The 27,528-nt window shown below is 47.7% G+C and overlaps 4 protein-coding genes and 1 long non-coding RNA gene across 5 annotated transcripts; 3 read left to right on the top strand and 2 right to left on the bottom strand.

Annotated features, from left to right (window-relative positions):
- LOC136187994 (uncharacterized) lies at nucleotides 1-3,885 on the top strand. The gene is made up of 20 exons (XM_065975704.1): nucleotides 1-103; nucleotides 233-780; nucleotides 835-989; nucleotides 1,038-1,232; nucleotides 1,298-1,442; nucleotides 1,494-1,617; nucleotides 1,673-1,702; nucleotides 1,750-1,812; nucleotides 1,859-1,912; nucleotides 1,962-2,012; nucleotides 2,063-2,125; nucleotides 2,174-2,236; nucleotides 2,287-2,340; nucleotides 2,390-2,452; nucleotides 2,502-2,555; nucleotides 2,608-2,649; nucleotides 2,702-2,755; nucleotides 2,818-2,871; nucleotides 2,921-3,018; nucleotides 3,080-3,885. Exons 2-20 carry the CDS (start codon nucleotides 252-254, stop codon nucleotides 3,883-3,885), a joined length of 2,697 nt encoding a protein of 898 aa, XP_065831776.1. The 5' UTR covers nucleotides 1-103; nucleotides 233-251.
- A 2,383-nt stretch (nucleotides 3,886-6,268) lies between these two features.
- On the bottom strand, nucleotides 6,269-8,317 carry LOC136188170 (uncharacterized). The gene is made up of 5 exons (XM_065975904.1): nucleotides 8,302-8,317; nucleotides 8,114-8,182; nucleotides 7,722-7,733; nucleotides 7,637-7,668; nucleotides 6,269-7,096 (listed from the first exon to the last, which is right to left on the bottom strand). Exons 1-5 carry the CDS (start codon nucleotides 8,315-8,317, stop codon nucleotides 6,269-6,271), a joined length of 957 nt encoding a protein of 318 aa, XP_065831976.1.
- A 3,450-nt stretch (nucleotides 8,318-11,767) lies between these two features.
- Nucleotides 11,768-12,242, bottom strand: LOC136188315 (uncharacterized). The gene is made up of 3 exons (XR_010670202.1): nucleotides 12,209-12,242; nucleotides 12,052-12,152; nucleotides 11,768-11,878 (listed from the first exon to the last, which is right to left on the bottom strand). It is a non-coding gene; the product is annotated as an uncharacterized lncRNA (long non-coding RNA).
- A 3,750-nt stretch (nucleotides 12,243-15,992) lies between these two features.
- Nucleotides 15,993-17,928, top strand: LOC136188171 (uncharacterized). Its single transcript, XM_065975905.1, has 3 exons — nucleotides 15,993-16,548; nucleotides 16,581-17,597; nucleotides 17,660-17,928. The coding sequence occupies exons 1-3, from the start codon at nucleotides 15,993-15,995 to the stop codon at nucleotides 17,926-17,928; spliced, it is 1,842 nt and encodes a 613-aa protein (XP_065831977.1).
- A 3,701-nt stretch (nucleotides 17,929-21,629) lies between these two features.
- Nucleotides 21,630-22,637, top strand: LOC136188172 (ATP-dependent DNA helicase PIF1-like). Its single transcript, XM_065975906.1, has one exon. It carries the CDS (start codon nucleotides 21,630-21,632, stop codon nucleotides 22,635-22,637), a length of 1,008 nt encoding a protein of 335 aa, XP_065831978.1.
- Nucleotides 22,638-27,528: the final 4,891 nt, after the last annotated feature.

Consider the following 27,528-nt stretch of genomic DNA (forward strand, 5'->3'; position numbering starts at 1 on the left):
CCGGGATTTGATACCCACGTGTACGGGAGACTAGGATCACGAGGCCGGGTGCGAACTTCGGTACTTCAACTTGAAGAAGAGAGAAAGCCAGGGCTCCATTTAGGTAGGAGCACTATTTATTCGGCTCGCCCGACTCCTCTAGCTCATTCGGGCTCAGAAACCCCTCTCCGCGTGCCTTCGAAGACAAAAATTCAAGTTTCGCGTCGCGTGAGCAAAATTTTCTTTTATCTAGAGTTTTCTCAACGTGCGGAATGGCAGAAAGCGTCGCGTTGTCACCCGAACCTCGAGTATCGCACGAAAGTGCGTTGATCGGGGACGAATTGCATCTCTTCGGCGGAATAAAGGATACGATATATTCTGATTATTTTCCTCGCAACGAAATCTGGACTTGTAACGTCCGCGAGAAGAAGAAGAAATGGATTCGCCGTTTCACCGTAGGAATTACTCCTCCGCCTTGCCGAGGAGCACAATGCGTTGTCGTTGATGGAATCGTGTATTCGTACGGGGGAGCGCTGTTGGAATACGCATTGACGTGTCTCGAAGACGTGTATGGTTTGGATCCGAAGAATATGAAATGGATGAAAGTGGCCACGCCCGTCGACGGAAAGAAACCATGGAAACGCCACTCCTGCTGTTTGTGGGCTATTGGAGGACGAGTTATCATGTTTGGGGGAGCGATCCGAAACCTTCCTCCAAATCGTCTCCAATGTGGAGCACATTTACATGCGAAAGTGAATAATGAGATTTATGAATTTGTATTCGAGGAGGGAAGTGAAAAAGGTAAATTAAATTAAATGAAGTCTGGTAATATTTTAATCAATTAGTAATGATTAGGGTATTGGTTGGATGTTGAATTGAGTGGAAAACGACCGAAACCACGTTGCAGTGCTGCAGTGGAAACGATCGATGGACATCGTGGATTACTTCATGGAGGGTCATACTTCGACGGACAAGTCAATGATGCATTTGTGATTGATTTGGAGAAAAAGGTAAATCCCTAATATTTTTTGTAATAAATAATTATTCAAATTTGATAGCAATGGATTTCCGTCAATTTTTCTCAAACACCATGCGCTCGGCATTTACACAGAATCTGTCGCATATCAACGAAAAAAGTTGAAAAAAATTGCTTTCTTCTTATTGGTGGGTCCGTCTACGGAAATTCGAAACTGAAAGGAAAAGAATTCCGGCATGTCTACGTTCTTGACTTGGACAAAAGAACATCTCATGCGGTACAAACTTCGTTCTTATGATTGCGCTTGATCAGTTTTAATTATTAGTAAATGTATTTTTTCAGCTTGATCTAAATCCGGAAATAGCACCTATTCAAAGGCACACTCTTCATTGCGTGGAGAATCAAGATGGATCTCTTCAGATTATTGTCATCGGGGGAAAAAAGAAGGATGGCAATTTGAAAGACATTTTGGACGAATTTTCTCTTGGTAATCCAGTGAGACTAGCATCATAATCTAATTTCTAACAACTTTTTTAAGTCCCGTCGAACGAGTCATTCGTGCAGATTGAGACTGAGATACGTGCACTTCCTTCAGCTCAAGATATATCAAAAGCTCCTAAGAAAAAGAGTCGGGAAACTGAAAGAGAAATTGAAGAATTGGGGTGCGAGATTCCTGTGTTTCTCTCTAATTAAAGATGAAAAGATGATTATTTCTAGAACGGATGTGTTAGAGGTTCAAGACGAAGGGTAATTAAAATAGATCAATAGTGGCGACACGTGACACTTTCTTGCAGAACACAGTTGGAAGCAGGATACCTGTCCTCAGAAGAAGAGAATACTCGACTCAGAGAGCAAAGGCAAGAATTTTTGGAAACAAGAGAATCAAGGAAATGTCTGTTATAGGTCAGGGTTAGAGAGCCGTTGTAGTTCTCTTCAGAGAGAGAATGAAGGTCCAAGGTATGGCAAAAACTATTGAATTGTATCTTTTTTAAAGAGCCAAATATAGCAAATTGCAACCGAAAAAGAAAGACGTGGCTTTCGCTTTTGAAACGCAAATGTAAAATTCGACATCAGTAGTCTGCCCAAAAAAAGAAGTGTCTGTTATAGGTCAGAGCTACAGACCCGTTGCAATGGTTGTACTTCTCTTCAGAGAGAGAATGAAGCTATGAGGTATGGCACGAAATAGTAAATTTTTCACGCTGATGTACCTGTTTTCAGAGCTAAATGTCATGATTTGCAGACGGAAAAGACTGACTTAGCTAAGGCCCTTGAAGCTCAAACGTAAACTTCGACTTTAGTACTTTGCGTTACAAAGAAAATGTGTGCTATAGGTCAGGATCAGAGATGCCTTGTAGTTCTCTTCAGCAAGAGAATGAAGCTCTAAGGTTTTGCAAGAACTATTAATATTTTTCACGCTAATGTATCTGTTTTCAGAGCTAAATGTTATGATTTGCAGACGGAAAAGACTGACATAGCTAAGGCCCTTGAAACTCAAACGTAAACTTCGACTTTAGTACTCTGCGTTACAAGGAAACGTGTGCTATAGGTCAGGATTAGAGATCCATTGTAGGTCTCTTCAGAAAGAGAATGAAGCTCTAAGGTTTTGCAAGAACTATTAATTTTCTTTTTCACGCGAAGGTATCTTCCTACAGAGCCAAATGTTCTTACATGTCTCGCGCTTTTGAAACTCAAACGTAAACTCCGACTTTATTAGTCTACCCTACAAAGGAAATGTGTCTGTTATAGGTCAGAGTTAGAGACCCGTTGTCGGTCTCTTCAGAGAGAGATTGAAGCTCTAACGTATGGCAGGAAATATTAAAATTTTTGTCACGCGAAGGTTACAAACGAAATATCTGCTATAGGTCAGAATCAAAGACCCGTTGTCGTTCTCTTCAGAGAGAGATTGAAGTTCTAACGTATGGCACAAAATTCTAAATTTTGTCACGCAAAGTTATCTTTCTGCAGAGCCAGATGTCGCGATTTGGAGACTGACGTGGCTCTCAACATTCCTTCAACTCAAGTTTTCCTTACGAATGAAAAACTTGGCTCTGGAGCTTATGCAGGTACGTACAAAGGAATATTCTGTGAATAAATACTTCATATAAATTATGAGAATTTCTCTAGACGTAATCATTGGACGTTGGCACAATATGCCAGTTGCCGTAAAAAAATTCCACGATTTGATCACTACCCGACGAACGATTCCGATCTTCCAAAGAGAAGTTCTGACCGCGAGTCGACTCCGTCATCCCAGCATCATCAGTGTATGCGGTGCTGTGATGGAAGACGGAATTCCATTCCAAATTGTCTGCGAGTTGCTCGAGGGATCCGTGAGCGAGGTCATTGATGCAGCTCACGCATCTCGGTGCTATCTCTCTCAGTACGAGCAGCTCTCCATCGTACTAGAAATGACGTCAGCTATTGCTTATCTTCACGGAATTAAGCCTCGTCCGTACGTTCACGCAGACATTCGTCCGACCAATGTCTTGGTGACGACAGATATGAAGGTGAAAGTCGCTGATTTGGGAGCCGCCCATTTGGTGGAGAGCTCCTTATCAGCCGGGCCCCTCAGTCGTCAATATCTTGCTCCCGAACGAATGCTCCCGATGGCAGGACGCAGTTCGTTGCCTAGCGACGTCTATAGTCTAGGGATCTCTCTAATTGAAATATTCACCGGGGAGGGGCCTGTCCCAGAGGAGAGAAATCGTCAGCTTCTGATGATAAATCGGTCTCGCTTGCGAAGGATCTGTTCATTGATGATTTCTGATGAAGAGAGAATCGGAGATCGGCCTTCGAGTGCAGAATGCTTGGATGTCTTAGAGAAGGAAAAGAAGAAAATCGTTGGAAACGGCCCAGCGACGAAAAGAACGGTGAAAGGCGGTTTTGAAGGAGAAGGAGCGGCTCGTCGTCACAAAGTCAATCTCTCATAGACGTCTTACTCTACTTCATGTTTTCTTGTATTCGTGTACTATTGTAGACTGTGTCTGACTGTCTTTATATTCAAACACGATAAATAAAACTGGCTGCTATTTACACTAATATCGAAAGGACGATAGAAATGACAGGACGTTCTCCAGCTGAACTCGTCTCGTCTCAAACTAAATTCCAAGCTATTCTGTTCGCCCTGATCTCTCAGCAGCTTCAAAACCTGCACGTAAAAATTCCAAATGTGTGGACGTTTTATAGATATCCAGTATGAACTCAGTGCAGCAGCCTATATAAGGAAAGACCGACTTATCGACAGTACACGACACTCAAGGTAGTCTAATAAGAAATAAATCGCTGATTTTATATGGAAATAGCAGAGATCCGACGGAGCAATGGATATTGCCTATGATGAGCCTATGATGATCTCTTGTTCACGGAAAACAAACTAGTATATATTCTTTGAACAGAAAATTTCAATGTCAAGCGAAGTGGGCGTAAAACTTGTATTGATGTGAGTTGCGCGTGCGCAAATATTCCGTCGACTTCTTCGCGTTTAGCATGCAAGCAAGCGTCTGGGAGAGAGAACGAGCCTCTGCCGAGCGGCAAGGCTCTCTACGCGGAAGTGAAGCCAACAGGTGAGCGTGTTCGATCGCCTCCCGGCTCCCCCACACGCGCTCGTACAAAAGGTTTTCGCGTTTTTTCGCCAGTTGCGCGACTCGCAATCCCTTGTGAAAACAAAAGACGGCTTCAAGCAGGCATTAGAGTCTCCTCACTCTCCTGCATGCAATGCTTTCTTCAGTCACGTGACTGGTGGTGCCCCTTCGTTATTCAGGCGCTTGCATCCAATCGCTGGCGAGCAATCACGAGCCGTACGCTCTCGCGTGTCCTCGCGTGCCGTTCACGTTTGCATTTACTAGGTTCGCACCGCTGCATGGGCCCCTTTGCCACCCTCGATCGTTTCCGTCCTATTTATTCCTAGATCCTATGCGTTCTCTAGATGGCCGGCTTCGCTTGTTCTCGCAGCGACGATGAAACACGCTTCGACGCCGCGTGCTGCATGCGTACGCGCCTAACTCATTCTCTTCCACGCAAATTTACCTAACTTCTAGACGGCACGGCATTCTCTCCTTAAGAACGGCGGATATTTTGCTCTTCGACGCGGTCTGCCTAGGGGTGTAGAGCAGACGAAGATAACTGGAGTTTTCGAGGTCTTCTTTTGGGGGCCCCCGTGGAGTAGGCATGCACTTGGGGGCGGGACTCTCTGTCACACACAGGTAGCGGATTGCCTGGCGTGCCACTGCCCGCGCTCTTGAGCGTAGACCGATTTCGGAACGAATCTAAACACTAGGCTGGTTTCCAACTGTGTAATCGAGGGTGGGTTGGGGTTCAGGAGTGCGGGCTGGTGTCATGGCAGTGCATGAGGCTTCATTTTTTGTGTGTGTGACAGGGAGTGTAGCGGGGACGACACTCATTCGTTACGTAGAGATGATTCGTACTCGGTTTTGCATCACGACCGACCATGTTAGTGTGCACGGGTCCTTTCCCTCTGCGTTAGGGTTTAGGGCGGCTGTCAGTAGGTAGGGCGGTTAGAGGTTTAGTAGGTTTGTAGCTCCTTTTCCACCGAACGTGCTTAGCTGGCAGCCGCCACCCCCGGTTAGACCATTTCAATGGATTATTCAGGTAATTTAGGTTTGAATAGATGCATATTTTAGGTCAATGGATTTTGAGGTAATCTAGGTTGGTTTGTATGTAGTCATTATTCTAGGGCAATGGATGTTGAGGTATTTAGGTTTATTGGAGTACCATTTTTGATTAAAATGGTTTTTAGATCATTAGGTAATTTAGTTTTTATAGGAATATTTATTGGTCGATTGACTGCTGTGATCCAGAAGTCTGCGCCATCGATCCTTACTTGAAAACTAAATGAACGTTCTTTAACGTTTGATTGTTCGGGAACGTCCCTTGGTACTGCAAAGAGCGGGAAGGTGGCGTTCTGCAGGAGCATGTTAGGTTACTTTCCCAGGTTTTCTTCACTTCCATGGTATTCTGTCGTCCTTTTTTGTGCATTTCATATTCGTGAGAAAGGGTAGATACACGGTACAGAATGGGCTACAAAACTCTGATAAACCTGATTTGCCAGTACTTCCAGGAGGAGACGATCATGCTTCACTTCAAACGTTAACGATAGACAAAACGCTACAAAAACGGTAAAAAAAACAGCGAAAGAGTGGTTTCTTGCCAACAGCACTGTGAGAAGACTGCTTGTACGATCCTTAATTGAAATCTGAATAAACGTCACAATTAAAGTAACTACGTAACTACTTGACCTCAAACTGTAGTCTCTATCATATCAGCGTTGCAGGTAGTACAGTAATTGTAAAGCAATTAATCGCAAGGGCTGCAAAGGTTTGCAGCTTCCCTGATTTCATTAATTTCTGCGCAGTTAATAATCTCACCTATTAAATTGGGAGAGCTAATTTCCTTCAACTTGTTTATGATGTCGTCAAAAGAAGGCCGACAAAATGGTCTTGCGTTCCAGCATGACTGCGTCAATTCTCTCATGTCTTTGTTGCAATCGGTGGGAAACTCAGGACGAAGTTCTTCTTCAACGACTCGGTTTAGAATATCTCTCGCCGTGACGCCCGGCTGGAAATGTTTGTCATAAGGATGCTTCGCTGTTTGGATTTCCCACAAGGTAATTCCGTAGCTGTACACGTCTACAGACGAGTCGTAGTGAAGTCCGCAAATAATTTCTGGTGCTTGAAATAGAGCCGTTCCAACAGCCCTTGTCCCTCTCACAATCTCGTGACCCTCTGTGATCTTTGGAACGAGTTTTGTGCACCCCAAATCAGCCACTTTGACTACTCCACGATCATTGATGAGCAAGTTGTCGCACTTGAGATCTCTGTGCATTCGTCCGATGGCGTGCAGATGGCGCATGCCCATGGCAGAATCCGTAGCCCATTTGACTTGAAGCTTTTGTTCCGGTGGCGTGTGGGCGTAGTTATTGTCCAACTCGTGTCGAACCGATCCTCGTTCCATATATTCGAGCACAATGAATGGTTTGTCTTCGGCGTTTTTACCCGTTCCGATAAAGCGGACTATATTTGCATGAAAGACTGATCTCAAGAGTTCGCTTTCGTCATTGAAATCTTTCAATTGTTCCTCAGTGCAATCGTCGGCTTCGATTTTGAGCACTTTAATAGCGACGATCTGATTGCGATACTCAATATGTTTTCTGTTGAAGGTCCTGAATGTGTTTTCTTTTGAAGGTACTCAATATATTTTTTGTTGATGGTACTCAATGTGTAAATGCGTAAAGGGGGCTTTCTAGAGCTATTTTTAGTTCCGTAACAGGGAATGACGTAATGTAAAGGATGTAAACATTCCTTCTTTTTTTGCACGGAATGCCACCTTTTCACTAGTTTCTTTGATTCTATAAAGGTCAAAGACGTTATTTGAAAGTCATTTCGTTTCAGTTCAATGTTCAGAATGCAAATCAAGGCAATTTCCAACAAAAAAACTCCGAAAAGAAGTTTTTTCGAGTCTGACGTCAAATTTTGACCAAAATTTAAAATTTTATATTTATAAAATAGGGAAAAATAAGGTAAGTAACACTGTGCAATCGGAATATTTATTAAAAATAGTCTAACCCACGCGCTTAAAAAAACAACAGCTAGCTGTTCTTTGGCAACATAGAGGGCTAGAGAAAGGAAATTAGAAATAAATCCAAAGCTAAAAATAAACCTATACCTTATGCCACTCTCTGCTGCTCAATCCCCTCCCTATATAATACAAGAAAACCAAGGCCCCCAGAACATATAAAATTACGATGCACTTAAGAAATCCCCTGAATAAGGCTCACAGATGACATAACACTAAAACAATAAAAAATTTTTTAATCCTCCTAAAAACGTGCCTAAAAGAAAAACGATGAATGTGAGACTAAAAAAGAATGAAACTATACTCAGGATCATTTTCTGAGCCCAACTGCATAGTACATGACACTCGAAAGTGCTAGAAACGCGAGAATAACGCCGCGATCCCGTTTCGGGCCCCCAATCTCCGCTGCGCCACATGAACAGTCCTCCAAACGCGCTCTGAATCTTGCTGCGGAAGAAACCGCGTAAGGAACAAAGGAGAAGAGTAATACAACCCCTCGATCGCGTACGTGGCCCCAAAACTGAAGCGCGAAGAACGTAAAGACACGCGAACATGCACGAAACTTGCCCTTCGCGATAGCCGATCCCTTCCTCGTTCGTCCGCTTCGCTCCATTTTAAGCCGTCCCGTGGCGATGACTGAAAACACGATTACGATTTAACTGTTATTCTGTCCAAGAGAAATAAACATATTTAATTAATCAAAAGATATACATTATTTATTTTATTTATGGTAGATAGGGAATTATGTACGGCACCCGGTAGATCGACCATTACGTGTCGAGGGTTGTTCCGTCGAAAAATAAATTAATATCACTATCACTATCACTATCACGCTTCCCGTATACACGCAGTCCCGGACAACCACCGCGCGATTTTCAAAAAACTTATGCAAAATTCACAAAGAGCATCTTGTACACTGCTAACTACTGATAACACAACCTCCTCAACTTAAAAGCACAACTAAAAAAGCTCCTGGAAACCAAAACACCGTAATACCAAAAAGTACCTGCAAGCAAGTACCAACAACCGCGCTTGTACGGTGCGCGTTCTTTTTGAAGAGGCTGCGCGTGATTACGGCACTCCTTCTCGTGTTCGATCCGATCACGGCCTAGAAAACATTGACGTTGCTCGTTATATGCTGGCTGTTCGCGGGACGGGAAGAGGAAGTATGCTGACAGGATCCACAATCAGAGAATAGAGAGGCTATGGAGGGACGTGAATGTTACCGTTGTAAACATGTTTAAAGATATCTTTATAAAGATAACTTTCTGATGATGGAGACCAAAGGAATGCTCGACAGATACAGCGAGTTGGACTTGTTTTGCTGACACTACGTCTTCCTGCCTCGTATTAATCGTGCACTTACTACGTTTGCAAATTAATGGAATAATCACCCCATAAGAACAGAAAGACATCGTACTCCGAGAATGCTGTTTCTTACAGGCCTGCACAGATAAGCCGGTTAGAGGTGCGATAATGTCATTACGTATTGACCACTGGCATGCAGGCAAGCAGTGAAGCAATTACTTTTAATTACGGAGGTGACATCGGCAGTATGTTATCCGCCACATGACCGACCGCTGCCCCCAAAAGGGGGCTGATCACGTGAACTCAAGTACTTCTCCTCCCCGGGTTTATCCGGGAGCAGAGCCTGGCGCACGCGAGGCTAGTAAGTACAGTTGCTCAAACTCTAATGATCTTACAGGTGACGTTTAGAAGAAAACTCCGACTCGTTTTGTTACCGACACCGCTATACGCCTCGCACGTGTAGTTTAGGAAATCGCCACTCCTTTGAATTTTTCTAACGGTCAAGTTCGATTGAACGGTAGCCCTTTGCGGAGCACGAAAGCACGCGACTCTTCTCGCATTTGACTTGAATCAGCTGAACCGATTTAGAAGGTTTGATCATGACTTTCGGATCTAAAACAGCAAAATTTTTCGGTTCACACAACAATTTTAATTAATCAATTGTATGTACAGTACCTTTAAAAATAGTATTTATCCTCAATGATAGCCTGTATAACAATCCGGGGTTTCTATCTACTGTGACGTCACCTTTTTTCTTCAAAATACGGAAGAGCATGACATCACAATGAATGTGACGTCATAAAGGCACCTTTGTGCGTGATTTGTCTAAGTGCGATTGTGACGTCAGTGTATACCGACAGACAAACAATTTGGTTTTTGGGCGATCACGTGTGAGGGAAAAGAGTTTTTCGTTTTTCATTCTTTGGAGAGCCTCAACAACACAGATAACACAGATAACACGCGCGCGCGCGCGCGATACGAGTACGGTATATGTAGGACAAATAAAACGTGCTTCAGACTGCTTTCGCTCAGTTGTCACTCTCTAGAGAGAAAACATCGCGTTGTAATGTAATATTGAAGTGAAAGAGGTCTCACCAGTGCATAAACATTTGTGGAGGGTTTTGCAGAAATTGATGTCATCAATTATCAGTGCACTATATGAAGCTGCACCCACAAACTGAACAGCAAATTCCGAGCACTTTTCTTGGGTGACGTATTTATGTAAATTCAAGCATCTAAAGCCAGATTGCGTCTCCGTCGCAATCTCAAAATTAGACAGTTGGTACTCCTCGTTTTCCTTCAGCTTGACCCACTCAGTTCTACTAGTGCAAACTACGCCAATGACGATCTGATGCAGTCCCTCTGCGGAAAATTGGAAGGTAAAAGAAAGTATAGAATTGGCAGTATGATAGACAACGGACAGAGTGTTAAATATACCCATGGCTAAGTTATTAGCACTATCAGCCGGATCCAAGTACAGCGACGCAGCTAAATTAGAAAAAAGATAATTAATTAATTAATTAATTTCTTACGTACTGATTTACCTGTGAACCGACGATGTCTCTTCTTTTTTCGCTCTGTTTCTGCCTCTGAGGATACGGTACAGCCTGACATTTGCAGATTGGGTATTCTAATGTTGCGAAAGTCGCAGGCCGCCACTGTCGTCTCCTTCATGAGAGAGACCGCTTCTCCGCTGTTCAGAAAAACTTCTCTTCGTCGTCGAAGGAAATAGACGAAGTCGCGCTTTCGTCGTGCCACTGATTCGTCGCTCTCTTTCAACTTCCACTCCGCTAAACCGCACGCGTCGTTTTTGTACTCACAATCGCCGTTCTCAAAGTTGCAACTAGCAGCGGTGTTTTTAGCTGAGAAAAAGAGCAAAATTCCAGACGAACTACAATTTATTCTCTCTTACGTCTTTTTTCCTTGGAAAGACATATTGTGGAACCTCCAAATTGAAATTCGCTAAGATGGATTTCACCCAAGTCCATTTTCGTTTCGATGAGAACGTAAAACGAAGTGCACGCATCGGCTTCGGTCTCGTTGTCGTAAATTTTATGGCACCATCGTCGTGGCTGGCCTTTGTGCAGAGTCGTATCGAGTTTGATAGATCCCTTCTTGACTTTGTGCCCTTTCACTTTTCTCCCCGGCCGTTGTCTTAGACACATGACTTTATACCTCATGGTAAATTTTTCTGGCACTTCAACAATTGTGTAGTTGAACACCATAAATCTGGACGCTAAAGACCAAATGAGAGTAGGCGACTCGATTGTCTGTCTCTCGTTTGGAGAAAGAATAAATTCTGGATTGACTCCAAATCGGCTGTTTATGAGTTTGGGTGGCTTGGGTGGCTTAGAGGACTTAGGAGGATGTTTTGAAGTGGTAGTGTAGGTATCCTCAATAGGCGAAGGCGACTGTCCTGCACCTAATGAAGAAAGTTAGGCAACGCATGCAATCAGCCGAAGTTAGCCGTGCATTTTTCAAGGAAAGTGTGAGGTCTGACAGGGCAAGCATGCAGAAATCACGCATGCAATCAGCCGAAGTTAGCCGTGCATTTTTCAAAGAAAGTGTGAGGTCTGACATGCAGGGCAAGCATGCAGAAATCTGTATGGAATGTGTGCTAGTCTATTACGCGTGTGGAACGGTCTGGAGAAAACAAGGAGGCTAAGTGGCGTCCGTCCACTATCTTACCGTACCTCTTCCTACCAGAGTCAATGCGACGATGATACCGATCATTGCGAAGGAAGTGAAAGAGCATCTGAGATGCATCGGTTCAGGGCTGTGTACTGCCTAGGTGAACGAGAGCGAGCGCCTAAATACGAATTCAGGACCACGACTCCACGGATCTTGCCTTACGTCAGAGAGGCGACCTTTCGCCTTGTGTACTGTACACTTCGTTGACGTCAAGTCACGACAGGATGTTGTGGGGTCAGTATATTTAGATCGTCAGTATATTACATCAATGTGTCGCTGTGTCGTCTCCACGTAGGCATTCGTCACAGTGAGACGTCATTGTGTCAAACTGATCTAAAATAGATTACAGTGTAACTTCGATGACAGGGTAACTAAAATACCAGAGTATCGGGTAACTGTGATTACAAGGTTTGATTCTTCAAACCTTGTAATCACAGTTATCACAGGAAGAAAATCGCATATAAAGAGACTTAGAGAACAACGAATCTCTGTAGTGTAATAAGTACCTTTCTTCTGAAAACTCGCATTTCGACCCGTCGCTTCAGATGCACCGTTTCGACTTTGCTCGTGTACACGTCCTGCTTCTCTTCCTGCTCCCTTTCAGCTCCTGTAATAAAAAAATATTATATGGTATGTGGAACGATATCGAGAATTGCGACCGACTTTTAGGAGCGATCGATGTCGTCGTCCTGCTCTCCGCGGCCTTGCTGTGGGTCTGCAAAGTTTATTATTGTTTTAGCCGTAAAGAAAACGACGCTCCTTTGCTATGATGATCGGACTCGCGTTCGCGCTCACCTTCTTCTCTTTCCTTGTTGACGAAACGGCGGCTGTGGCGGCGGCTGTGGCGGTGGAGCCGTTCGCCGTTGATCCAGCTTGCTTTTGTTTGTGAAGTTCTCGAAGTTCTCTTCGAATTGCAGCTCGTTCTTCGTACGTCGTCGCTTGTTCGAGCTGGAGAACGCGAAAGAGGGAATAGGAGACGTTTCGAAGCGCTTAGGCGATGGTAAAAGAGACCCCACTTTACTTTGGCTCTACAACAGGGTCAAAATGAATGAATGAATGAATGAATGAATGAATGAATGAATGAATGAATGAGAGTGAATGAATGAATGATTCGAACGAATGAATGAATGAATGAATGATACGTAATGAAGAAGGATTAAGAACAGGCTGGACAGAACTAGTTTGCCGGAAGTTGGTCGACCAATCAGAGACCAGTCAGTAGCATTCCAACTGCTCGTCTCTGATTCGCTAACAACCATAATCTGATTAACCGTTCAATGATTGGAATGCGGAACGGTAACGAAGTTACCTTTCCTACGCGACGGCGGTAAGTCCGAAGTCTGTCGACGAGGCTTTTCCCACCCTCCTTCCCTTGCTGCTCGGGGGGCCGCACCCGCTTCTCCGTCCTTCGGACGTGACTCGCCGCTTGGGGGGCTCGGATTCGGCTTGGGCTAGAATCGAACCGACGTGATCAGCGGGGAGCCGGGCGGGAACACTCTCCCCTAGCGCGCGTTAGGCCCACTCAATGAAGTCGCGCAGCGAGGCATGCGCGGCTGCACGTTTTTTTTTCTCTGTCTCTCAACAACGCACTTCGGTGTTTTCGCTCTTCTTTCTTTTCGATGAACAATCGGCGACGATCCCCCCGCCCCTGGCCCAAGAGGGAGAGCGGACCCAACCATCATGGTCGATGGGTAACGCCGAATTCTCGCAGCTCCTAACGCTTGCTGCTGCCACCGGCGCGGCGCGGGCCTTGGCACAGCAAGTGGCGATCGGCCCGACGCAACCGGCTGCGCCAACCCGCGACGGAACGCTTGCACAGCGGGCGGAAACGGACGTCGGACAGAATACAGGTCGGCAAGTGGAGCGAGATCGCGCTCCCCAGCAAAATCGTGTCGGCGCTCGACGAGCTGGCGGAATCCGAACCCCGCTGGACGTCGGACAGTTGGAGAAGGCTCGTCGGCGCTATTTGAGCAATGGGGCTGGCGAGCGGCACAAGGAAGGCTTACTCCGCAGGACAACGCCGTTACCAGGCGACTGGGCAACACCTATCGTGGCGCCGCCCAAATCAGATGGGGCCGTGAGAGTATGTGGAGATTTTAAAGTGACAGTGAATCCGGTGCTAGACATTGACGACTACCCACTACCCAAGATTGAAGAGATATTCGCTAATTTAAATGGTGGCACAACGTTCAGCGTTCTTGACCTAATTAAAGAGTGGGTATTTACAAATGGAACTGGACGAAGGATCTAGGAAATTTATGACCATCACGACACACAAAGGCCTATATGAATACCAACGGCTGCCGTTTGGGGTAGCATCTGCCCCGGCGATTTGGCAACGCGCTATGGACCAGGTACTCCAAGGGTTACCTAACGTTCAATGCTACTTGGATGACATAATAGTTTCGGGAAAGACAGTCGATGATCACTTGCAATCGCTTAATGCGGTTTTGGATCGATTACAGTATCATGGGTTGCGTGTAAATCGAGCAAAATGCCGTTTCTTGTTACCCTCGGTGGAATACTGCGGTCATGTTATTAGCGCCGACGGGTTGCAACAATCACCAAAAAACCTGGCTGTCCAAGAGATGCCGCCTCCGGCGAATGTTACACAACTGCGGTCGCCCAAAGAAGCTTAGAGGATTTTAGTGAAGCGCTTATTTCGTCGGCTCTAGTTCCTCGGGGTATAATAGGCAGTGTTTGGCAAAAGTCTCCCGCTAGGACCAATAGCTTACCTCCCATGAGGAGATCGTTGTTAAGCAAATCTTGTAAAGTAGTGTTTAGTTCTTCAAAGGCGTTTTTGTGGGACATTGTGCATTCGTCCCACACAATGACTTTCGCGCGCCTGAGGAGTTCAGCTCGGGATGTACGTTTGCTAATGTTGCACGTCGGATTTTCAATATTATTTAGGTCGAGGGGGAGTTTAAAATGTAGAATGGGCTGTTTTACCACCCGTTAGTAATGTAGCAGCAATTCCTGAAGAGGCGACGGCAATCGCTATTTGACGCTGTGCGCGAATATGAGCAAGAAAGAGATTGAGCAAAAAGGTCTTTCCTGTTCCTCCGGGAGCATCGAGAAATATAATGATTCCTGTAGGACTTTGTGCGAGTTGCGAAAGACGTTCAAACGCGTGTCGTTGATCGGAAGAGAGCATAGGTATTCTTTGTTTTATTGTTTGCTGCAGTGACTCTATGTCGTAAGAGTACTCGATTGCTATTTCTCTAGGCAGGTCGTCTATGGTCGGTTGTGATCTCTCGGGTGCTGGTATATATGCAGAGATACATACGCTGCAAGCAGGGAATGGTACACTGTGAATTGCACTATGCACAGTATGCAGTAAACTCAGGGGTAAAACGTGCATCAGGGACACATACCCTGCAAGCAGGGCATGGTACCCTGCGAATTGCACTATGCGGTAAACTCAGGGGGAAAACATGCATCAGGGATACATACCCTGCAAGCAGGGCATGGTACACTGTGAATTGCACTATGCGGTATTAAACTCAGGCGAAAAACATGCATCAGGGATACATACCCTGCAAGCAGGGAATGGTACACTGTGAATTGCACTAAGCACAGTATGAGGAAACTCAGGGGGAAAACGTGCATCAGGGATACATACCCTGCAAGCAGGAAGTGGTACAGTGTCAATTGCACAAAAACATGCATCAGTGATACGTACTCTGCAAGCAGGGAATGGTACACTGCGAATTCCACTATGCGGTAAACTTAATTAACTCAGGGGGGAAACATGCATCAGGGATACACGTATTGCAAGGGCAGGGCACTCTACCAGGAGTTGCTGGAACCTCGCAGCGAGGTCGCTTTCGCGCGGAAGAAGCCATGGAAAAACGGAAAGACAAAGGAAGATGGCGGCGGAGAAAATATGCATAGCGCACTCTAAGGCGATTCGAATTGGGGTGAAACGCGACTTCACGGCGGCGATTGCTCGATTCGGACCGGTAGAGAACCCGCGCGAGACGTCGCGTTTGGAATTCCGGCGCGATCGGCGGCTCGGAAAAGCGACGGCGGAGGAGGATCCGCGGCGGGGTTCCCGACGATCGCGCGTTCAATCGATCGCGCGGAAGGGCGTTCGAAGCGCAGCGGCGCCAGGGATACATACCCTGCAAGCAGGGCATGGTACTTAGTGAATTGCAACAATCGCCAAGCACATGATCCACGGACCTTGCGGCCGACTCCTTGCATGAAAGACGGCCAATGCACCAAACACTATCCAAGAGAGTTTTTGCGCGAGACCATCACATCACTCAACGGTTATCCCCTATACCGACGCCGATCTCCAGAAGACGGTGGAGTAGAAACGACAATAGGCAGATTTCACGTTGACAACAGGTGGGTCGTTCCCTACAGTCCATTTCTATCTCGCACTTTCGACTGCCACGTGAACGTCGAATACTGCAGGTCCATTTGCGCCCTGAAATACCTAATGGCCTACTTGAACAAAGGCAAAGACAAAGCTGTCGTCGGCTTGGCAAATCAGCACAGAAACGACGAAATCCTGCGCTACCAAATAGCGAGATACATTAGTACAAACGAAGGCTTCTGGCGCATGTTGCAATTTCCTATTCACGACCACTTTCCAGCAGTCGAACAACTTCAGGTCCACTTGGAAAACGGTCAGAGAACGCTGTTCAACGTTGAGAACGCCCCGGACCGTGCAGCAGAACCTCCTGCTACGACGTTGACAGGTTTCTTCCAACTCTGCGCTTCCGACGATTTTGCCAAAACTCTACTGTACATCGACGTTCCACGATACTACAGATGGGTGAAGAAAAAGTGGCAGAGAAGAATACAAGGTCACCTCGTGCCCGAAACTGACGGCATCAGAAAGTCAACAACTTTAGGGCGCATTTACACGATTCATCCCAAAAACACCGAATGCTATCTTTTGCGACTTCTTTTGCTTCACGTTCGAGGACCGACGTCTTTTGCAGACTTACGAACAGTAGATGGCACCGTTTTTGAAACCTACGCCGAAGCGTGTCGGGAACGCGGACTTTTGGCTGACGATCAGCATTGCACTCACGGAAGCCATGCACGGTCACCGATCGTCCTTACAAAATTCGCGACATGTTTGCCATCATGCTTCACATGTGCGAAATTTCCGATCCTCTTCGTCTATGGGAACAACACAAAGAAGCGATGGCCCCAGATTTCCTCCGAACTCTTCGCAGACGCGCAAACGACGACACGCTACCGTACACTGACGCAATTTTCAACCGAGCTCTACTTTGCATCGAGAACAAGCTCCTTTCGTTTCTTGGAGGAAAACCTCTTAGCGATTATCATTTGCCCAGTCCTGATCGCTCTTCTGAACAAGACGACAGCCTTCCTAGAGAAATTGCTGCTGAATACTCCTATAACAACGCTGAAATGCAGGAACGACTCACAAGAAACGAACTCTCACTCACCGAAGAGCAAAGACACATTTACGAAGAATTACTTGCCTACGCCGCTCGAGGTCCCGACGATTCTATCATTTTCCTCGATGCGCCAGGAGGAACAGGAAAAACCTATTTACTCAATCTTTTCCTAGATAAGATACGATCACAAGGGGAAATCGCTCTCGCAGTCGCCTCTTCGGGAATCGCAGCAACTCTCCTCACTGGCGGCAAGACGGCCCACTCTGTTTTTAAACTTCCCTTAGACATCAGTCGTTACGAGCGTCCCACTTGCACCATTCAGAAGAACACTGCGCGATCGCGACTTCTCTCCCTCGCCAAAGTCGTAGTGTGGGACGAATGCACCATGGCCCACAAGAAAGCGCTCGAAGCATTAGACAGATCCCTTCGTGATATTCGCAACAACGAAACGCTCATGGGCGGTCTGCCTCTAATACTGGCCGGAGACTTTAGACAAACGCTGCCTGTCATAGCAAAAGGAACCAAGGCCGACGAGATAGGCGCATGCCTCAAATACTCGCGCTCCATTTGGCCTAAAGTTCGAACCATGCGTTTGACAACGAACATGAGAGTCCATCTGTATGGAGACCGCGAGTCAGGCTCTTATGAACAGTTACTCCTGCAAATCGGCAATGGAACGATTCCCACCGACCCTAAAGACGGTCTCATCAACGTATACCTTGCGGCACAGTCGTCCAATCACCAAACGAACTCATACAAGCCGTTTTTCCTCAACTTCACGAGCGATACAAAGACACCGCCTGGCTTGGCGAACGCGCCATTCTCGCTCCTCGAAATGACGCCGTCAATCAAATAAACGACACTATGCTCCAGCTCATACCAGACAACGAAAAGGTTTATCTCGCCGTTGATACGACTATGGAACCAGACGATGCAGTCAACTATCCAACCGAAGTTCTTAATTCCCTAAATCCCCCGGTCTTCCTGCGTACACTTTAGCTCTAAAAGTCGGTGCTCCTATTATGCTCCTGCGAAACATCGACGCCCCGAAACTGTGCAACGGAACGAAGTTGACCGTTACGCGACTCTGCCCCAACGTTATAGAGGCGACAATTTGCAATAGACAGTACGCAGGCGAAAGTGTATTTATTCCGCGCATTCCCCTAATTCCGTCCGATTCCACCGTTCCGTTCAAGAGACTGCAGTTTCCCGTCAGGCTGTCCTTCGCAATGACCATAAACAAGTCGCAGGGACAGACATTAAAGACGGTAGGTCTCAGTCTTCAGACAAAATGCTTTGCTCACGGCCAATTTTACGTGGCCTGCTCGCGTGTAAGTTCTCCTACTAATTTGTACGTCCTGACAGAATCACCCAAAACAGCAAACGTAGTCTATCACGAAGTGCTTTAGCCCGACGTACCTTCCCCCTTCCCTAACCCCAACCTACGTACCTTATCCTACGCCTCGAAAGAGGCCAACATTTTTGGGCCACGTGGCGTACGGACCTCCCCGTGGTGTGGCCTGGGTAACGCCGACACGTACGCCATTAAGTAAGCAATCAATTTAAAACCGAACCCGGGCGAAGCCGGGTATTCAGCTAGTCTCCACCGGCAGGGCGGACTTTCAAAGGCGCATGATCAAGCATCAATGAATAGTAGCCAATAATAGTTTATCTGTTTGCGCATGCACGAGTCCCTACCAATTAGGTTATTGCTACGTTTTCCCTGATGACTATGTCTCACAAAATGGCTTTGGATAAGGTCAATACGCAATGGATAAGCTTTAGGAACAAAGCTTCGATTTAAGGTCCGACGAATTTTTAATTAGGGGGGGACAGTTTTCGAGGAGAGCGTGTTGAAATTTTTGAACGCGCATTAAAGCAAAATTTTGTGCAAATCCCCACTCAGACATAAGCATTAGGGTGTTATAAATCCATGGCAATGTTAGGAGAGGCGCTAAATATTTTCGCTTTTTATTTATTTGGTCTCATGTTGCAGCTGTCGACCATCCGCGCGCAATTTTTGCCTTTGTGCGGGTAGTTTCTCTACCTCAAACGCATGTGCGATCGGGAGATTACTAAAAGATCTAATAGTTTTGAGCGAAATAGTTTTCGTTATGCAGATCGGTAATCGCATTTTACAGGACTTCCCCCCTGCGTATTCGCAGACGTAGTCCGTCAGCGAATTGTTGCGCATCCCTTCTACAGTAGTCTTACATCATAGATATTAGAGAGAGAGGGATTGGCAACTCCCGTTTGTCACGTGACTTTTCGTATGGTAGTTACGTTTGTACCCGTATGCGATCGAGGAAACCACGGCAAAATAGGAGATAAAATAGGAAGAAGTGCTTCCCACGTTACTGGAAGTGTACTAAGGAATAGAAACATTGGCCGCCATGCAGTTTTCTGTCGCTAGAGCCGGTAGAATCGATCCGAGAGCACGCGATCATCTGCGACAGGGTTGCCTCCCTCCCGATCCAATTTTCGGGGTTCTCGGCCTAACCATCTTATGCCTATATAGTTTCTACATGCGGTAGGCGTATTTTTTACCAAATCGAAGAACGCTTCGATGTAGGAGCTCCTTTTTTGTGCGTAGGAGGTGCCTCAACTGTGACAGGGTTGCGAATTCCTGTGTAGTAGCTAGCGTCCATCACTGTTTTGGAGTGTGTTTAGCAGGGATTCTTACATGCGGTAGGCATAATTGTTTTTCGGCAGGCCTCGTGGATCTCCTCAACGTTATATCCAAACTTTAGAGTTTCAGTCATTTCTGTACTCTGCAGCAAACAATTATGCCTACAGCATGTAAGAATCCCTGCTAAACACACTCCAAAACACTGATGGACGCTAGCTACTACACAGGAAGTCGCAACCCTGTCACTTCTTCTAGTATCCGTGCCCTGTCGCAGTTGAGGCACCTCCTACGCACAAAAAAGGAGCTCCTACATCGAAGCGTTCTTCGATTTGGTAAAAAATACGCCTACCGCATGTAGAAACTATATAGGCATAAGATGGTTAGGCCGAGAACCCCGAAAATTGGATCGAGAGGGAGGCAACCCTGTCGCAGATGATCACGAGATGATCGCGTACACAGGCTCTAGGGACAGAAAACTGCATGGCGGCCACTGTTTCTATTCCTTAGTACACTTCCAGTAACGTGGGAAGCACTTCTTCCTATTTTATCTCCTATTTTGCCGTGGTTTCCTCGAACGCTTACGGGTACAAACGTAAATAGGGTCACGAAAAGTCACGTGACAAACGGGAGTTGCCAATCACTAATATCTATGCTTACATCACAGGCTAACATGAGTGGACGTCACGCGAACGGTGATACCGGATCGCTTTCCCCTAGAACGGACACGTCGATCGACGCGACGGCCTCGCTATGCTCGTCGAAGCGCAAGGCGAAGCGTGCCGAACGACGCGGAATGCCGTCGTCGCTGACGGCGAATGATCGCGAGCGCGATCGCAGGCATTCGACGATCAAGGCGTTCAAGACGCTGAAGAATTCGCTTCCCTTCATACCGCCTGATACAAAATTGTCGAAAATTCGCACGCTACGCTACGCCATCAGGTACATCTCTCATCTCAGCCAGGAACTCGGCATCGACGTCGTTGTCGCCGATGCGGCCACCGAAGCGACGAAACGGCCGTTGCCCTGCGATGGGAAGGTCGGATTCGGCGGCGTTGCGACGACGCCCTATGCCATGCCCTATGCCTATCACACCGCTCCGCGATTCCGGGTGTCTGGCAGCGATCAGTTTCCGGCCTCGTACGCGCAGCCCGGGAATTTTCCCGCGATACATCAAGTCGTGCATCACTGCTGATCGCTCTCGTGTTACCCCGGGCCCGCGCACGAAGCGACTTTTCTTTTCAGTCAGCAGGCTGCAGCTATTTTCGATTTTTGAGTTGTTGGTGTAGATGTATCGAGCTAATTGAGTTAAGCTGTCCTAAGGCGGCCAAAGATCGGCAAGATGGCGCAGTCCAGTCCTAATTCTTAGCGCGCGCTCGGACCCTTAGCGTCTTTTGAGTATAGACTAGCTGACTACCCGGCTTCGCCCGGGTCTGTTCTCCCAGTTTTCTGTTCTGGTGTGGTTATTTGCTAGACACGTGAAAAGTTGACATTTCCGGCGTTACTTCCGGTAATAGTTGGTGTTACTTCCGGTTGTCACTACAAGTCGTTAGTACAGGCACCTTTTCGGTCTTTGTGAACCCGTTCTTTTGCTCAAAAGCTCTTGCAGAAGCTGCACTGCCCCCGATAGGTCTCATCCCGCATCATCTACCGATCTGCCCAGAGAAGTCGCACTCGAATACGCCTATGACAGAGATGAATTACAGCAAATGGTAGATCACAGAACACCCCTTCTCACACTAGACCAGCGCACAGCCTACGACGCAATTCTGCAACTCGCTCGAGACGAAACAGGAAGCATCGTCTTCCTCGACGCCCCAGGAGGAACAGGGAAAACGTTTCTTCTCAATTTACTCCTAGCGAAAATTCGACTGCAAGGCGACATAGCAATTGCAGTAGCCTCATCAGGAATAGCAGCAACACTTCTATCAGGCGGAAAAACGGCGCATTCCACTTTTAAACTACTGCTAAATTTACATAACACCGATCGGCCCACTTGCAACATAAAGAGAGGTATACTGCAAGAGCCGAACTACTTCGACGTGCTAAGATTATAGTCTGGGACGAATGCACGATGTCTCACAAGCAAGCTCTAGAAGCGCTGAACAGAACACTCCAAGACCTGCAACACAATGATATTTTGGTGCTTGCAGGTGACTTCCGACAAACGCTTCCCATAATTGAACGTGGAACCCGAGCCGACGAAATCAGTGCCTGCTTGAAATCTTCCAAAGTCCTCTGGCCTTACGTTAAAACGTTTCATCTTGAAAAGAACATGCGAGTTCACAGATTTCACGACGTTCGTGCAGGTCAATACGCTGATCTCCTCCTTCGAATAGGAGACGGAAAAATTCCACCTAACCCCGCTAACGGCCTTATCAAAATACCCTGCGGAAATCTGGTCGACACCCTAGAAAAGCTCCAAGACAGCGTCTTTCCCGATGTTTCCCAGAATTTTTTCGACGTCGATTGGCTTTCCGAACGTGCAATTTTAGCACCTACGAATCAAAGCGTTCACTTGATCAACGAATCTCTCTTAGACCAAATACCAACCGAAGAGCAAGTCTACCTATCCATAGATACCACTACCGAAATCGACGACGCCGTTCAATATCCAACGGAATTCCTCAATTCTCTGACTCCTACGGGTATGCCACCCCACAGACTCCGACTTAAAATCGGCACACCCATACTCCTTCTAAGAAACCTCGATCCCCCTAAACTCTGCAATGGAACCAAACTAATTGTCAGACGACTTCGCCGCTACATCATCGAAGCCGAAATAGCCATGGGACAATATCGGGGAGAGACAATTTTTATTCCAAGAATTCCTCTCATTCCCTCCGACACCACCATACCTTTCAAGCGCCTACAATTTCCTGTCCGTTCCTCCTTTGCCATGACTATTAATAAATCCCAAGGGCAAACACTCAAAACGGTAGGCCTCTTCCTCACTACCCCCTGTTTCTCTCACGGGCAATTCTACGTTGCCTGCTCCAGAGTAAGCAGCCCCAACAATATCCACATTCTCTCCGAATCAGATGAAACAGCGAATGTTGTTTATACCGAAGTTCTACTCTAAAAAATTACACCACCCTTCACCATACCACTGTAACCAGCAACCACGTGCAATAGCACCCCCAACATTTTTGGGCCACGTCGCGTGTGTACCTCCCCGTTGGTGTGGCCTGGGTAACGCCGAAACACACGCATATCATCCCTACTTATTTACAAACGATAACACATTTATATACCCGTCGAAGACGGGTACACAGCTAGTATATCTTAAGACACGTTACATTGTGACAGGAGTGGGATTCGAACCCACGCCCACTTTCGTGGAATACTATCCGGGAGTGCGATCTTCCCGAGGACGCCCGGATCGCGCGCACTAACAAAGTCTTACGGTTATATGACAAATCGACCGTCCCGCCGGCTGGAGAATGTGAGTTTCGCGTTCGATATATAAACGGTAAACGCTGGTACCGTGGTAAATTTCTCGTCGTGCGCGATGCTCCGGTTTCGATATTGGGATCCTCTGCGTCAATACAAATGGGGTTTCTCAAAGTGCGACCGCAGTTTTTGCATGCTGTCACTGCGACGGAGCAGGTCAAGCCGGGCACACCTGTCTCTCTTTCAAAAGAGGACTTGCTTCGCAAATATCCAGCGGTATTTGAAGACAAGTTAGGCACCTTTCCGGGAGAAGAGACTCTGGAGCTAGACCCCAGTGTCCAGCCTGTTAAACTTCCGACACGTAGACCACCTATCGCGCTGAAGGAACGTTTTCGTGCTGAGTTACAACGCCTCGAGAAACAAGGTGTTATCTCTCCTGTTACACGCCCAACCGATTGGGTCTCGGCTCCTGTTATAATTCCCAAACCGAACGGAAGCATACGTCTCTGCTTGGATCCCAAGCCGCTCAATCGAGCTCTTAAACGCTCCCACTATCACATGCCAACACTGGAGGACATACTTCCGGAGTTGGACACCCCGAAGGTTTTCTCCGTGGCAGATGTCCGAAATGGGTTCTGGCATGTCCTTCTTGACGCCTTTTCCCGCAGCCTCACAACCTTTGGAACTCCGTTTGGGCGTTATCAGTGGAATCGGTTGCCTTTCGGAATTGCCCCGGCGCCAGAAATTTTTCAACGTCGTCTCCTTCAATGCCTTGAAGGATTGACCAGTGTCTATGTCGTAGCGGACGATATTCTTATTGTCGGTGACGGTCCCACTGAGAGCGCCGCAACAGCGGACCATGATCGCAAGCTCGTTCAACTGCTGGAGCGCTGCGCACAATTGCACATCCAGTTGAATCTTGACAAACTGCAACTACGGGTTTCTTCTGTTGCCTACCTTGGTCACCTCCTAACCACAGCCGGTCTCAAACCTCATCCGAAAAAGGTTGCCGCTGTTGCTGACATGCCACCACCGACCGATGTACACGGCGTCCGGCGCATTCTCGGGGTTGTGAATTATTTATCTCGTTTTGTGCCGCACCTCGCTGATCTCTGCGATCCTCTTCGTAAGCTTACCCATCAAGACGCGTCCTGGCAATGGACGGAGGGAGAGCAAGCGGCCTTCGAGCGTATCAAAACTGCTATCTCATCAGAACCCGTCGTCTTGCGCTTCTACAAGCCAACCGAAAAGCTCACACTGCAATGTGACGCATCGGACGTCGGCATGGGAGCTGCTTTGCTGCAAAATGGTCAGCCACTTGCGTACGCCAGTGCTGCCTTCACATCGACCCAACGTGCTTACGCTCAGATCGAGAAAGAGCTTCTGGCAATCGTCTTCGGGCTGGAACACTTCCACCAGTACACGTTTGGGCGCGTGGTGCATGTGGAGAGTGACCACAAACCTCTCGAAGCAATATCACGCAAGCCGCTGCACAGCGCCCCGCGCCGACTCCAGCGCATGTTGCTTCGACTCCACAACTATGACACCGTCATTGAATATCGCAAGGGTGCGGATCTACATATTGCTGACACTCTTTCGCGCGCTTACCTGGCGTCGGTGACTCACACCGAGGAGTTTGTCTCCTTCATGGATGAACTTGCTCACACGACGTCCGGACACGATGTCAATCTCTCCAGCCCAGCTCTCTGCGACATACGACGTCACACTCAAGACGATGACTCGCTGCAGGCACTTATTCGTGTTCTTCGCTCTGGATAGCCTGACTCCAAACGTTCTCTACCCGTCACTCTCACACCCTACTTTGCAGTCCGTGACCAGCTCGTCGAGCAGGACGGAATCATCTACAAGGGCCAATGTGTTCTCATCCCTGAAAAGATGCGCACGGCGACTCTGCAGAAGCTTCACGCTTCTCACATCGGCATTAATGGCTGCGTCCGACGTGCTACCGATGTTTTATACTGGCCCGGTCTCACCAGCCAGTTGAAAGCCACCCTCCAGCAATGCGACATTTGTCGCTCGTACGATCTGCGACAGAGCAAGGAGTCACTTATCTCTCACGCGGTACCAAACCGTCCTTGGGCTAAGGTGGGCGCGGATCTATTTCAGTTTCGCGGAAAGGAATACCTCGTTTTGTCCGACTACTTCAGTAACTATGTGGAGGTCGAAAAGCTACCGACAACGGACTCTGCAGCTGTCGTACGCGCACTAAAACGACAGTGGGCGCGCCACGGTATACCGGATCTTCTTGTCAGTGACAATGGACCCCAGTTTTCGTCATCGACGTTTCGCACTTTCGCCGCAGCGTGGGGTTTTCTTCACGTCACAAGTAGTCCGGGGTATCCTCAGTCGAACGGAAAGGCCGAGAATGCCGTCCGCACCGTCAAGCGATTGTGGCGCAAAGCAGAAGAGGCAGGAGAGGACAAATGGCTCGCTCTTCTTGATTGGCTCAATACTCCGTCGGAGCACACTCGTTCAAGTCCGGCCCAACGTTTTTACTCACGCCGTACCCGCACTCTCCTTCCGACGGCGCCCGTGCTTCTTACTCCTAACGTGCCTTCCTCCGCGAATTCCGATCTGGCGGCTAGCAAGGCCAAACAAGCAAGTTATTATGATACGTCGGCCAAAGACCTACCGGCCCTGTCCGTAGGCGACTCCGTGTTTGTACAACCAGTACCCCACGACTCGTCCGCTCCGTGGAAACCCGCCAAGATTGTGACATGTCTACCACATCGCTCGTACGTCGTTGAAATGCGAAGCGGCAACAGGCTTCGGCGCAATCGCCGTCATCTTCGATTAGCCACAAACCGAAAGGCTACGCCCACTGTTTCTCCGTCATCGCGTCCGACCTCGTCGTCCACGCGTCCTTCTTCGCTCCGCAGTGCTTCCCCGTCGTCGTCGCACCCACAACCCTCGCGCGGACGTCACACTCGCTCAGGCCGCCCAACTCGAGCTCCGGCGTATCTGCAAGAGTACGTGACGTAGGGCACTTAAGGGAAGAAAGGAAAAGGGTACTGTTCTTCTATGTCGTTCGTATATGTCTAAGGTAGTCGTACTGGTTCGTATATGTCTAAGGTAGTCGTACTGAGTAAGGAAAGGGGATGTGACGGGACCCGTTGGTCCGGGGTAGGTGTTAATATCTAGCGGGTGGCTCTCGATGCTAATAGATATATCTTAACACACGTTACAGTCGCGGCGTCTCAATTGTCCTAGGACGAACACACGCGGACCTCTGCCCGGTAGACGCCCTACTCGCGTACATGGCTCGCCGTCGCTTCGCGCCGGGTCCGTTGTTTACGTTCGGGAATGGCGGAGCGCTATCACGGGCGGCGCTCGTCGATCAATTGCGGCGAGCTCTAACGTCAGCAGGCGTCGACGCAAATCGCTTCGCGGGCCACAGCTTCCGAATCGGAGCGGCGACGACGGCAGCTGCGCGCGGACTCGACGACTCAACGATCCAAACGCTCGGTCGATGGAAAAGCGCCGCGTTCACACGCTACATTCGTCTAGACGAGCGGCAGCTGGCGCGATACAGCCGCGCGCTGTAAATAGCATCCGCGTACTCAGGAGTCCAGCGCGCGTTAGCGACGCAGACCGGTTCTTTGTTGCATGTTTTGTGAGCGTGGCGAGTTCGTTGTTGCGTTCTTCGGGCGAGTGGAGAGCGTACTAGGGTCAGAGATATAAAAGAGTAGGGATATGCACTTTAGCTGAAGCGAGGTGTGTTACGGATTGATGGAGACCATTAGAAGCACCTTGGAAGAGCTTCTTGTTGAAGAAGAGAAGTTTTCCGGCTTTCCTCGTGTAGCCGAGATGATACACGGAGCCAAAGGTCTCTTAGAGGCCGAGCGAACGACGGAGCTTGAATCGGCGGCAAAGGAAATTTTGTCGTTTATTGAGCAGTGTTTTCCCGACACAAAGGGACGTTCCGTAGTTGCTGTCCGCGAGGGAGCTGCGTGCAACTTCCACAAATTGAGGATGGCAGCTATTCGAGACTTATGGAAGAATTTGCTAAGTAAAGCAAATGTCCCTCTTTCTGATCCACTTCTTACGCAAACGCTGAATCAGAAGCTCTTCGATTCCATCTGCCGTACGAAGTTGGGACGTAGCAGCAGTGCAGAGTCGTACGAAGAGGCAGTCGAATCTATGTCTGCCGAGGAGGAGAATGCTTTGCGCTATGCAGCGGGATTTATCCCGTACAAATTGTTGAAAAAATATAAAGCAGATTCGTCGGCCAAAGCCGTGCTCTATTGCAGATGCCTAAGACAGATGGCCGCAGTCGAAGAAATATGCCAAAACGATCATGACTACTCTTACCTTGACTACACGACGATGTGGCTTGATTTTGTTGATCGAGGTGGACTTTTTAGAGTTAATGATCTCTGCTACTCTGCCTTTTTCCACCTTGAGCTAAAACACGACTCATTCTTAGAAAACGCCTCAGCACCCAACAACCGTCAGCTGACAAAAAATCCGTCGTTGCTTCTATCGTTCAAGATGAGAGAATTGAGACGTTGTGGCAGTCTATTTGTCAGAGGTAGACTCAGAAGACGAAGTTCAAGATT

This window comes from Oscarella lobularis, chromosome 6, assembly GCF_947507565.1.
Source record: "Oscarella lobularis chromosome 6, ooOscLobu1.1, whole genome shotgun sequence".
Lineage (NCBI taxonomy): Eukaryota > Metazoa > Porifera > Homoscleromorpha > Homosclerophorida > Oscarellidae > Oscarella > Oscarella lobularis.